The 13,383-nt window shown below is 53.5% G+C and overlaps 4 protein-coding genes across 4 annotated transcripts; 3 read left to right on the plus strand and 1 right to left on the minus strand.

The window, feature by feature from the left end:
- Positions 1–295: 295 nt before the first annotated feature.
- On the plus strand, positions 296–868 carry BDP55DRAFT_731828 (uncharacterized protein; the record flags this gene model as incomplete). The annotated part of the gene is made up of 1 exon (XM_060579867.1): positions 296–868. One exon carries the CDS (start codon positions 296–298, stop codon positions 866–868), a length of 573 nt encoding a protein of 190 aa, XP_060425938.1.
- On the plus strand, positions 744–3,962 carry BDP55DRAFT_280573 (uncharacterized protein). Its single transcript, XM_060566473.1, has one exon. The coding sequence runs from the start codon at positions 868–870 to the stop codon at positions 3,646–3,648; it is 2,781 nt and encodes a 926-aa protein (XP_060425939.1). The 5' UTR covers positions 744–867; the 3' UTR covers positions 3,649–3,962.
- Positions 3,963–6,837: 2,875 nt separating this feature from the next.
- On the minus strand, positions 6,838–7,167 carry BDP55DRAFT_635360 (uncharacterized protein; the record flags this gene model as incomplete). The annotated part of the gene is made up of 1 exon (XM_060572765.1): positions 6,838–7,167. The coding sequence occupies one exon, from the start codon at positions 7,165–7,167 to the stop codon at positions 6,838–6,840; it is 330 nt and encodes a 109-aa protein (XP_060425940.1).
- A 3,700-nt stretch (positions 7,168–10,867) lies between these two features.
- Positions 10,868–12,999, plus strand: BDP55DRAFT_280611 (F-box domain-containing protein). Its single transcript, XM_060566474.1, has 3 exons — positions 10,868–11,134; positions 11,217–11,470; positions 11,531–12,999. The coding sequence occupies exons 1-3, from the start codon at positions 11,045–11,047 to the stop codon at positions 12,756–12,758; spliced, it is 1,572 nt and encodes a 523-aa protein (XP_060425941.1). The 5' UTR covers positions 10,868–11,044; the 3' UTR covers positions 12,759–12,999.
- The last annotated feature ends 384 nt before the right edge of the window (positions 13,000–13,383 follow it).

Genomic DNA, 13,383 nt, shown 5'->3' on the forward strand with positions numbered 1-13,383 from the left:
GCAATCTGAGGGCTACATCACGCATTAGCTAGCAAAAGACGTCAGGAAGGGTTTGCGAAGCAGGCTACGAGGCGTTCTTGGGAGGCAGCCAAGTGTACGAGAGGCACCCAGTGTCAGTCATGATGATAGATTAACCTCCACTACTGGTTCGAATGACATTGTCCTTGTCCACTCGGATGCGCATTTCACTTTTTGTCCCCTCTCTTTCTTATCCATCAGCGGAGCTTACCTACCATTATTCGAAAGACGTTTCAGAAGACACAGTCATCTCCGACTACATCGCGAAACGGGCAACATGCAAGACGATACGGGTCATAACATATCGGCTCTCAGGCCCGAGGACCTCGAAAAGGTACAGGGGCTTTGGAAGTTTCAAGTGCACCGCGTCAAGGCACAGACGTGGGCTTACCGGGATATCAAGTTCCTGGTGTACGATGACACCGTCGACGCGGAGGATGGCGACTCGAAGGCAGGCCAAAGCAGCAAGAACACCGTGGTACCCGAGCACTCTCCCAGGCTCAAGTCGACGAGTCCTGGCCCTGGTTCATCCGCTTTACCACAAACCCTTCCGGATAGCGACGAGGATCCCATATTCAAGCAAGCAATTATCGCGTCCTTGAAGCAACCGGAATCGGAAGCTGGGCCATCTACGGCATCCGAACACCCTCCAGAAGACGACAATATGGACGATACAGAACTTCAAGAGTCCATCCGTTTGTCACTGATGAAAGACGATGAGTTCAGCAACACACCGATCACAGCGGAGCCCCTGAACTCGACTGCCGGGCCATCTTCAGCATCCAAAGGAACCCCCGTAGACGAGGAGATGGAGACCCGGAGCTTCAAGAGGCCATTCGTCTATCATTGATGGGTGACGACGAGTCTAGCGACACGCCGATGGCGGCGGGTCCTGGACCCTCTGCTGCCAAGGCAGACGACGATGACTTCTTCGAATGCAGAATATGTTCGAAACTGCCCACCTTCCCCCACGACAGGAAGACACGGGACTTCCGCCTTTTCAAACCAACAGACGAATTCCCGCATCTCGTCACAGAACGGCCCGCGAGCGTCGATGTATGTATTCACTATGTCGCGATATCGTACTGCTGGCCCGAGGAAATCAAAGACAAGGACGGAAACACGGTTCCTCCCATCATAGAGTCAAAGATCCGAGATCTTAACGGCAAGCCACGACCTGCTCGCGCACTCGACGATGTCCTCGACCGTGCCGTAGACTTTGCAAACTCCGTTGGCCTTCGCATGATTTGGATCGACCAAGAATGCCTTCCCCAACCGAAGGAAGATAGCTCAGAGAAAGACAAGGCATACCAGCGGCTCGGCGTACAGGCTATGGACATCGTTTACAACAGGGCTATCGTTACGGCTGGCCTACACGAATCGACAATCAGCATGACTGAGATGAGCGCGGTTCAGTACCTAATAAACAACGAAACCGAAAAACTGCGTTATCTAAGTCTCCCTCCGCAGTTGTTCTACTGTGCTTTGGATTTCTTGCACATGGTCCAATCGGACAGATGGTACACGCGAGCGTGGGTTGTTCAGGAAGCAGTCAGTGCCGGCGACGGCATGGTTCTAGTGTTTAGGCGAGGTCCTGGTGTTGACTACACATGCACACTCCGCGCCGATCAGAAGAGATACTCAACTCCTCGACATCCTCTGGACTCGGAGAGGCGAACACTAGAGTCAGAGATCGTATGCATCCCTGTAGGCCTCTTCAGAGACCTGGTACAAACTTGCAAGTCTCTGCTAGAACAACGTTTCCAAGTTATGGGGCAAGCTTTGATGCGAACCAGTATCGGCAAGAACGCCATCCCGATTCTCTCTGTCGCTGAATTTCTCCATCCCAAGATCACAGTGCGTCAGCACGCGTCCGGTGTCCGCATGTACAGAGGCAGAGTCTACGGCGGCCGTCAAAAGGTTAACGCGGCCACGGCTCTAACCCTGCTGAATACTCGTCACTGTCGCGACGTTCAAGATCGTCTAACAATACTCGCAAACATGTGCAGTTACGAGATTCGCTTGGACGCTGACAGGGTAGCCAAGGAATGCGGTTCGCTCCGACTCGGTATTTTGGCCATCGCGTTGCTTAACGGAGACACATCTATTCTAGTGCCCGAGGTCTATGACTTCCCCGGTGACGAAGACGGAGAGCCAGACCCTGCTATGGACCGCCGCGTAGGGAGCCTGCTGTCGCCCTTTGACACGGACTCCAAAGGGATCAACAGCTACGCAGTACAAGATGGCAAGCTCGTCAACCCGGCCGTATACAAACATAGTTTTGGGAGCAAGAGCAAAGGACTCCATCTCTGTACGTATCTCTGGACAATTGACGATATTCTCGATCTCAGCCCTCTGAAGTACCAATACGCCGAGATCTGGCATAAGATGAAGTGCTTGCGGATCATCGCCGACCGCCAAAAGGAGGAATCCCTCGATGAACTCTCTAGACGAGAGGGCCTAATTACCCAACATTTCTCAAAGAAGTACGTTATGGACCAGGCAAAATTGGAAATCTTCCACCATGGTGCCATTGCTGCCGACTCAAGTGTTTGGGGAGGCCTAGATGCGACGGGGATCCAGACCAAAGTGTACCTTGACGCCTACCGCGTAGAAGCGGAGCCCGAGATGCAGAAGATCGTGGCGGAAATCTTCTTTGCCATCTTGCGATACCTGCACGGCCTCTCTACCAATCAGTCATTAGGCGTCGCTAATAGCATTTGGCAATCGATCCGCACAGATGCCATCGACAAACACCAGCCGTATCTGCCAGATTCGGTATCTGGGCAGCTTTTTGCGCACCCGGCCGTCGTGGCGATCCCGTTTAGAACACTGCAACTGGATAAAGATCAAGGCGGCGGCTACTACCAATCCTGGATCGTGGACCGGATCATGCAGGAAGGGGTTCTTTTCGTTGGCAGATACAGCCACGCTCCTGATGCCCCGTTGGTAGGAGACAGGCCGACCCGCAATCTAGGGGCGAAGTCGAGTCAGCAGAATAGTGGCATAGTTCCAGACACCATTATCCAACGGCAACTTCATCGACGTATCATGGCAACAATCTTCAGTTCTGACCTCGGAGGAACCTTCGACGTCTTCGAGGATCACGAAACGAGACTCGCCCCATCCAGTATGGCTTGGCTTGAAGAAGCTGTCCAGCAAAACTTCTGGGCGCCAGAGACTGACCAAGCTCGGACGCAGCAGCTCGTATCGATTTTCGACGTGGATGGGCCATGCCTCGTTGTTACCGTCTTCAACTCAGGCTGGGAAGTACTGCCTCGGCCTGATATCAGAAGTATGAGTATCTGTTGGGTGGTTGAGCCAGTAGAGAAGACGATGTCGGAGGGCCCCGGGGAGCAGACTGGCGCTGTCGGCGAAGAACAGCCTACAGTCGGTGGTAAAGGAAAGGAACCTGAGCGGCGGCCTTGTGCATCTGATACTGGTGATCCTGCAGTAGGTGGCCAAGGGAAGGAACCTGAATGGTTGCCTTCTGCACCCGACACTAATGATCTGGGAATAGCCTCGGACACGGAACCTATCGCCCCAATCCCTTTATACAGAGTGCTGGACAAGGTGAAGGGTATGTGGCAGATAATGGATCTGCCCATGCAGGAATACGCTTTTATCTAGTTTCATGGTAGGCTAGGACATACGACGAATCGACGTCCGCGGGCGATGAGCCGCCGTGCGACATCACGTGTCTGAGGGAAGAAAACGGAGTAAAAACCTAGGATGGTACCCATATTCAATCTATACAGCAATGGAATAAAAATCATACAACACCAGGTATTCGCTGGTCGTCACCGACCCAACTACTAATCCGGCCCTCATTGGCTTATCTATGGGAGAGCGGACGGGATCCCGAGTTTTCCAATGGGTATGGTCGTATGTGACCTCAAAAGCCAAACAGGCAGACCAAGAATGTCTGAGACCAGAAGCATCGTTAGTCCAGCTTAAAGGTATTGGTCGGTCCAGCTCGCCATATCCAAATCTCAGAAGACTATCGAGACGTCTCGAACAGTAGGAAGACTCCCCCTAACCCTGTCAACGGCGAAAACGGAGGAAAAAACGGTCTCGGAGGGGAACACCCAAATCCTGACTCCGTTGGTTGACGGCCTGCCGGCACACACACACATATACACTTCACAGGATTTATCGGCTCTCCCTCCTCGCCCCCCGGGGGTGGATAATTGTGCCAGACCAGAGGAGCGTCCTCCAAGGATACTGGCCTTCCGCCGGACAAATCGTATGCCAACCCTCAGAACCGGGGGAAAGGGCTGCCACCTCCACCACCACCACACACACCACCATTTTCGGAACCCAAGCGGCGGTTGGCTGATGGTGGTATCCGGTTGTCTCGGCGCCTTGCCCGAAGCAAAGGCATCGGGCGAATCGGATTGTCTACATGCCAAATATCGCGAGATCTTGCATCTCCTTTGACAGTCACTGCCCCAACCAACCACATGAGCGATGTGGGAAAGGGAAGCGTAGCATTTGGGATTCTGCTTGTCTCCATCGAGGAGGTAGGCGAGAGAGGGAGAGAGGGAGAGAGGGGGCAGGGGATGAACCACACGAAGACTCTGCTCTGTTTCCCACCAGCTCTGCTGGCCCCGGGTTGGGCGGCAACAACCGAACGAGTGACCGGTACCCTTGTCGTAGGTATGGAACACGACAGAACTTTCCTCTCCCAACCCTTCAAAAGCGTCATCTTTGGACGGAATGGTCTATCAGACTGCAACGTTGACGAGGGGAACTGTCAGAATCCCCTTCCTTCTGTGGCGCTCGGTCAATCGAAGAAAGGGGGCGTATCAGATGACAGTCTCGCAATTTGAAAATAGAAAGAACATAAGTGATTCGAAAGCCCTGGATGTGTGCCACAGCATCATGCTGAGCTGAGCGTCTTACTTTGCTGGCTCGGGCTCGAGCTGTTCGAGGTCGGTCTTCTGCATGAGGAATGCCTGGTCCATCCAAGATTGAGCGACGCGGCCTGTTCTCAGAACGAAGCACGAAGTGGATGGCGAATATAGGGATTACGGCCGTTCGTACCCTCACATCCCTAATACCAAGGCCAGTTGCAAATGTGCTCGTTGGCTAGCGTGCGCCCAGAGAGGCGTTTTCCTCGAGCCGCAACCCACTAGTAGACTGCAGACAGGCTCAAGTGCTGGGAAGAATACCTCCCAATCCAATCGCAACGCTTGAAGCGCTTGAAGCCACGTCCTCCTCACCTGCAAGCCGCAAGCACTGTCTGATCTGACCAAGTATCGGCAATCGGCTCCCTTCCTGAGAACCAATGGCGGCATTTTAGGGCAAGGCTAGGCGGGAAACGCCTGGAGACGACGGGACGTGCTGCAAACATCGCCCGTCTCGGCATATGAAGCTCTTGTAAGGTCAGTGCAGACCCCTTTCCTTACCTAACGTCCCATAGCTTCGTCGCCTCACGACAACCACGTTCCCTTAAAGCGTTAGGCCATCCCAGGTCGACCTGGTCTGAACATTGGTAGTGCTACCATCTGAGGGGAAGTGCTCGGAACCCTCCCGCGCCAGCCTTGTTTCAACGACGCCCTATCAAAGAGGAGCAGCGACGACGTTCACCAGGCAAAGCAGACGACGAGCTGGCCCGATGGAGTTCAACGCCATTTGCCCGCTTGGACCAGCGGCTGCCAGGAGCCAGGTGCAGGAAGCAAGATGCAGGACGTAGGAGGAGCAGCGTACGTGTTCGATCACGACGCCGCGGGTGGTCGTCCTGAATCAAGTCCATCATGGCAATCATGACCATGCCTGGTATGTGCGTCTGCGGGAAAGCGGGTTCGTTGTTTCGATGGATAGCCGTTTGCCTGAGGAAACTAATCATTGATAACTACCTAGACGCGTCTGTATTAGCTTGTCTAAAAAAGACGTCGTGAGAGCAAGGAGTGAAGACCTAGCAAAGTCTCCATAGAGGCGGTTGATGAATGAGGGGATTGGTGAAGAAAGTCGTCAAGGGCTAGTAGGCTAGGATGCAACGTGGGAAAAACCTAGTGCGGGCTGTGCAGGGAACTGTACAAGGGTTCGACGGACCACTCGCATCTCTGGAATCTTTGGGCGGAGATCAGACGATGCGGCTGATGGAACAGAGATCGACCGCCCCTCCAGCTTGAGCTAGTGTAGTCGCCCACCGTCCACTGGCTCTACACTAGCCTATGTGCGTCGGCCATGGATGGCGTCCTGTTTGTTCTGGAAGAACGACATGTTGAGTCGCACCGAGTCTCTCGGACTGGGGGAGTCTGAGAGTGGGTGACACTGACAAGCCCACTTGATATCGTTGTAGGCGGGCCGGAATTAGAGTTCGCAACTATGTTCGGGAATTAAGGCCACCAGCCATGATTTGCCGCCGAAGAAGGGGTTTTTGAATTTGGATTCTTGGAATGACGGACGTGAATATGACTACCTGCCATCTGGTACAGTGATGTGAATGTCGAACTGTCTGTGGTTCCTTGTTGGAGGCGGGTCGTGAAGGGTGGAAAACCAATGTTACGAGACAATATGATATGACCAGCCGCGGGCCGGAACGGCATTGCTGATCAGTGCAGGTACCTAGGGCAGGCACGGGCAGTCGCAGGCAGTCGATGGTCTCACCCAAGTGCTATGACAGGCGCAGTCGACAACAGTCTCGAGTGTGATTGATTCACCGGCTCGTTGGCTACATGACAAGCGTGAGTGACTGATCATGTATTCCTTCCCTTAGATGATGAAAGAAAGAGCACTAGGTATGCAGGAAGCAATTGCTCACCTTCTGGCAGGTCTGGTTTGGTGTGTGGTTGGGCAGGTGGCGGGACTAATTCACCTAAACGGCATGGGAGCCGCTGCCCGCCATGCACGACGAATGCGGCCGGTCAACGTTTTCTTGGTACCGACGTCGCGACTCGAGCCCAATGCGGTTCGCTCGTCGACGTATGCATGCATATGTACATTTATCCGCACATGAATAGTGCGGCACGTAGCGATGCTCTGCAGTGTAGCCAGGCGCCTCTGTATCGCAGCATATTTTGACACGGCATGTTCTGACACCTGCCCTCTTGTGACGTGTATATCGGTGGTTTGCTGCTGAACGGCACACACACACACACACACACACACACACACACACAGGATGTCCCGTACTATGCGCATTTCAATTGCATCACGTTGTACGGGCGTAACGGGCCATGCTCGAAACTATTGCGGATAATGGAGGACATGTACGGGTTTCTGGTCAGCCTACTCCGTACTGTGTAGGGAGTCGTGCCGCATCGACGCATCAAATATGCAGCAACGGTGCAGAATCGGAGCGGTGACCATCAGGGCAGTTAGGCGAAAAACAAACCAGAACCAAATCGAACAAGAAAAAGAAAAATTCAAGCACAATATCTGAGCGTGCCGGATTCAGTGCAGCGCAGCAGATCCGGGGGTCCCTGTTCGACAACGGACGCGGACAGGGAGTTGGATGGAAAACCAGACGAGCAAATCGCATCCATTTGCTGGCCAGCAGCCCGGATAATGGAATATTGCCGATTACAGAGTCCCTCCTCTGGTTTATGGGTCTCCCGGTTGGTTCGTCAGAGTCGTGTGGAGCCCTGAGAGACGTTCAGTCCAAGTTCCCAACTCTCCAACCTGAAGTCTCCAATCCAATCCAGTCTCATCCCAATCCCAAACGACTTTGCGGGCCGAGAGTCGCAGGGTGCACGGAGGTTGTCGAACAGGGGCTCCTAGCTTGACGGCGGGAATCTGAGCGTCACAGTTCAAAGGGTTCACCTTCAGTTGTGAATGCAAAAGTCTGAAGAAGGCTGAGACCGTTGGCTTGACATGGGCAGTCTTGAGCCTAAAAGTCAGCTTTGTTTATCATCGTCTTTCGCTACCGATTGGATCCTGAGATTGAAGCTTGTGGTGAGTGAGCCCCTGCAGTGTGTGCATCGCCGCCAAGTCTGTCTCCCGCGCCCAGCTGCAGGTCTGTTCCGGTGCGGTTCGCGATTGGATTATGAGCTGGTTGACAGGTGCAGCAAGTGTGTGGATGAGATTGACTCGAGTAAGTATCAAGCTCTGCTCACTAGCATGACATGCCATCGATTTTCATGCCCAGGAAGCCGATAAAATATTGTTCATGAGGTCGGATATCCGTACTGATACCCGAGAACGAGTCTGACCTTGCCGGTGGGATCCCAGTTGGACGGCTAAAGGCTGCGAAAATCCGACAACGGCGGCTCATCTCGACAAAATTTGCACTTAACTCAGGCCCCGGGGGAGAGTCGCATGCGCGGTTGGATGTCTCCTGGCCTGGCTGAAAAAAATAAGACAGGGACAGGTGGTGAAAGTACCGGTAACCGGGCGTCGTCTCTGGAACCTCAACGCAGCAGCGTATCTCGGCAACTGTCAAGCTGATCTCATTTCGCGTCATCCGAAGCCATGACAGCTGGGTGGTTGGGAGTGAAGGATGAGAGAGAGAACGTTGTTCAAGTTTAGTTGGAGAAAGTTTAGGGCAACCAGCCGCGATGTGTTTCTCCATTTACCATGTGCCAGCCCGTTCCGAACGGTAAGTTCCATTGCTTGCCAGTTCTTCGGGGCCGTGGGAAATGACGATGGGATGGGTAGGCGCGGCAGGGTAACATTGTCTGAAAAAAAAAAAAAGTTGGGATTCGTTTTCCGCACGAGAGCGAGAGTCGACCAGGCTCAAGGGATGTGAGTGTGAGTGTGACTGTGTAGAGTGGTCTATAGTGTGTCCGTACTGTCTGGCTCGATCCACATCTATCAAACCACAAACCAGGTTCCATTATGCTGGGAACCTAAGTGGTGGGGGAGCGGTACTTTGCTGCATCTGGGATCGTGGTTCCATCCGGAGGGAAAAAGCGGAAGATTTCTTGTCTTGACGAGAGACGGGAGGAGACGACAGTCCCAGCGACAGGGAAGCGGTGGCTTTCGGGTTAGAGGAGCGAGTGGAGTGGGAAGACCCGTGTGTGGTCCCGCTGGATGCTGGTGCTGTGTATCCGTACGAAGAATGGTTCTCGGTAAGATATGCTCTTGTTCATAATTATGTCGATTATTATTGTGTGTCTGCCACCAGAACAGGTGGGAAATGGGCGCAATGTATGAGATATATGCAGAATTTGAGGTAGGTATGGGAAGAACTCAAGCTGAAGAGGCAGGTACACAACACAGTAAGGCACATCCTTCAGGTAGGGCAGGCACGTATTTTCCTTAATATGTAACTATCGGATAACTGTCTGTATGCATCTAGGCGGTCGCGATCTTCGGTTTACTTCAACCCCCGCATTGACCAGGGGGCCCTCTTCTAAACCCTGCTGGGATCCTCCCATGTTGCTTGAATCTGCGTTTCCCTTTTGGGACATTCTTGCGAAACGTCCCTCGACCTCCTCTTTCTCTCCCCATCCCATCCACGTCCCTTTCCTCACACTTCTCACCTCACCGTATACCTCGCTCCTTACACCTGTCCTGTCTTCAACCTTTCTCTCACAAACCAAACGAACGCCGTGACAGCTTTTCTCAGACAAGACATGCAACTTGTACCTTCTCGAGTTTCTACTAGCTCCATTCCACCAATTCAAGCCCCCCCCCCCCCCGTCCCATGATCCATCTCGGTCTTCTCCTTCTCTGGAGTATGACCTACACGGCCTCCTCCGAGTCCTTTCTTACCTGCCCCTTTCTCTGTTGTCATGTCGTTCATATCTCTCCCCTGCACTTGTACCCAAGGTACAAGGGGCCCTCGTCTCTGGGCGGATCAACTGAATTGAAACATGTTCTATTATCCACTCAGTCTTCTTTCTGCCCGGGGCCCTCAGGATTGACTATTCAATCCTTACCTGCTTCCCTTCCGCGCTGCTAGTAATTACAGCAGGTACCTTGCCCTCGCCTTCGTGGCTTGACACACGCAAGTGTCTCCAAAAGGTAGCTCTTTGAGTGTGGGTGTAAGGTGTGAGGTGTGTGCCAGGTACTCGCGCGAGTATTCTCCTTCCAGCTTGTCTCTCTGCTTTCCTCAGTCAGCTGGAGCTGTTACGGATGGTAGTTGATACAATGGCTGGCCTGTCTCAGCTTTCCTTTCCAAACCTGTCCCGTCCTGTTTTGGCGCTTCGAATGTTAGCCTTGAAAAGTCTCTTCCCTCCACCCTTCTAGTCTGTCCTTCCCCATCCCCCATCCGCTCTTCTTCCCGTGCCCTTGGCCTTATCCTGTTTAATCATCGCCTGGGCGTCTCTTGTTCTTATTTTTATTCTTGTCTGCCCATTTCCCCATCTATCATCTACTTGGCCCGGGGGGCTACTAGTATTGTCTCACTTTGCCCTTGCCTTGCCTTGCCCTGCTGTCATCATCATATCTGAGTTAACCGGTCCGCGTCGGGCCAATATTGCGACTCCATTCTCGTGGGCTTCCCCCATACTATTTCAAAACCAAGGTACATTGTACCGTACGTACAACTCGACACATCGGCCCCATACACGCACATACGGATACCCATACACATACATATACATTTACACATGCGTACATACGTACCAAGCAAGCATCCTTCTGCACCTCACCTTGTCTTCTTCTTGCAGACGGCTTCTGCGAGTTAATGTAGATGGCCCCCCGTTGACCCCATCGAATCCCCATCCAGCCCATCCCGGCCCCCGATCCGACCACTCTCCTCCACCGGTACCTCCTCATCTTCACTACGCCATCTCCTCCTCGTTGTCGGCGTCCTCTAGTCGCTTCCGTCCCGCAGTCGCCACACGGCTAGCTAGCTGCTGCTGGCTTACTTGGGTCATCTAACTGTACCCGCTCGTGACATTGTCCGCAAACAGATTAGCCCCGTCTGTCAATTGGCGGATCATGACTTCGGACCATCCTAGCTCTCTTCAACAGGACAACACCTTCGAATTTGATGGAACCGTTGATAAGACCCTTACTTCCCCCCTCTGTGCCAGCCACGAGGTCTCTTCACCTACTACCTTTCCTCGACACCTCTCCCCTCCCCTGACTCTCTCTTGCTCCTGCATGTGGAAGTGCCACATGTCGGCGAATGGCTACCGCATCCTCCCTCCGTGCAGCGCCACAAAAATGGTCTCTAAATGACCTCAGCTCCGAGCTGTTGGCTCTCATTCTTGAGCAGGTAGGTTTCTTAGGGCGGTTGCCAAAGCTTCATTGGCTGTGCCAATTCTTTCAACCGGCAATTGCTTACGAATATCTTCTAGCTCCGAGAAATAGACGAGCGCGCCCTTGCTACTGCGCGGTGCTTGTCTAGACGCTTTGAGGCTATCGCAACTCCAATTACCTATCGCACGATTTGCCTCAACGAGCGCATTGTTGCCCCAGATGCCGAATCGCGGTATCCTAATCTCTTGCGCAATGTGTCGTCTTACACCAATCACGTCGTCACACGGAGCGATCTTGACCCTGACGGCATTCGGCGGGTGCTGGACAGGGTCCAAAGGCTAAAGACAGTGCGGTATGCTACTATTGGTATTCGCAGCTATTGGAAGCAGTTTTCCTGACAATGCTTTTTTAGGTGGCACTATGTCGATGCTGAATTCCGATCAGGACGACTCTGGCTCCCGTCAGACGTGCTCAACCCCCAGCAGACACGATTTAACGGCACGAAACTGTTCGTCGAGGACTTGCCCCTACGAGAATTCGAGGGACAACTACGGGACACCTACGTCCGAGCGATTCCCACAGACCTTCTTGTCTCGCTCAAGCTTGCGAGCCCCGCCCCGCCGCTCACGACACGATTGAATTCCCTAAAACAGCTGCTCCTACTCTCCCGTCGCCTAGAGATATTCCATTACGAAGACCGTGGGCAGGGAACGAACTTCAAGTTTGTCCAAGGAGAGCGCATGCCCCCGCTCAAAGACTTGGCCCTCAAGTCTTACGACTGGAACCATTCGAGGGAGGACACCCGTGCCCATTGGGACTTTTCTCAGCTCGAGTCACTCGACCTGAAATACGTGCCCGTCTTCAACTTCCTGTCGACTGTGGATTTCAATGACTTGGCGGGCTTACGACAGCTACACTGCGAAGACTTCAGCGCCCACCTAGTTGACAAACGAGACGAAGCAACGGGCGGCTTGTACCTACTAGTGGCCAATCACATTCGGGCTTTGCAGACCTTTAATGTGACGTGCCATGTCCGTCTTTTCCCGCTAGATGGCATTTTGAGACATGGCGAATCTCTCCAGGTGCTCAAGTTCCGTGATCACATGGGCTTCGGAGAAGAGGATCGACGGTGCCCAACGCTCTGGGGCGAGGATATCGCAATTTTGGCGCATGGTCTACCGCACGTGCACACGCTGGAGCTGGATATGGACGTGGCCATGTGCGACCCGACGGAGTTCCTCCGCGCTCTTTGCAGTTTCCGCAGCCTTCAAACAGTCACACTACACGTCCAGACCGTTCTCCACGCTCTCGAGGTTGTTCATCCAGGGATGGACCGCGACTACGACGCGGCCTTACGCACATTCCAGTTTCTGCTGCGAGAGAAGCAGCTCGCAACGCCCGACGTACCCTGGAAGCAAATCACGATCAATGTGGGCGGATGGCGCAAGGTTATGGTCCGTCGCTTCAGCGCCGCCTGGCGTCGCCAGAATGAAAACGGCGTGTATGCCGAGCGGTGTTTTGTGCTAGAGAGGGCTGAAAACGGACAAATGTCATACCGAGAAGAGATGAGCATTGAAGGCCGCTCAGCAACACCGACGCCCGACCCTCCGACACCGAATATGGACACCGAATACGACTAATAAGGGCGAGAAAGGTGCTACGGACCACGTTCGCGTTGCGAGGAACGAGAGCAAAAAGAATACAGAGAACGCATGAGATACCAGGAGGGACAAAAAGATTACAGCAGGAAGGCAGAAAAACTACTGGAGGCACTAGCATATAGATGGAGGAGACTGACGACGTCAGCACTCTAATCTTAATGATACCAACGATGTTTATGACCATGCACCACTCGCAGCCACCCCCATCGCATCACAAGTGCATGTTCCTGCAGCTTCTTGCAGATGGTTTTCTGTATTCGCCATGGCTCCAAACCGTGGGATGTGCGTGCGTACCTGAATCGAATCCTGGATCGGGTATCCAGAACGCAGACGCACCGGTCAGCCGAACCACATACGGCAACAGAGTTCATCACCCGTGACGTGTCAGGACCCCTTCCCCCCATGCCCATCTCCATCCCCATCACTCACCCCCTCAGAAATGTTAGCCCATCTCCAATCGGGTATCGTTCGCGACTTGGCCCTGTGAAGCACGGGGCAGCTGGGTGAACCCGCGTGGCCAAGAGCGGGGGGTGAGTGAGTCGTTGGAAAGTGAAGTCGGGGCTTGACGGACGGTTTTGAAATGAGTTGTTGCGAGCGATTGTGG

The sequence above is a fragment of the Colletotrichum godetiae genome (assembly GCF_030913485.1).
Source record: "Colletotrichum godetiae strain CBS 193.32 chromosome Unknown BDP55scaffold_42, whole genome shotgun sequence".
Taxonomy (NCBI): Eukaryota; Fungi; Ascomycota; class Sordariomycetes; order Glomerellales; family Glomerellaceae; genus Colletotrichum; species Colletotrichum godetiae.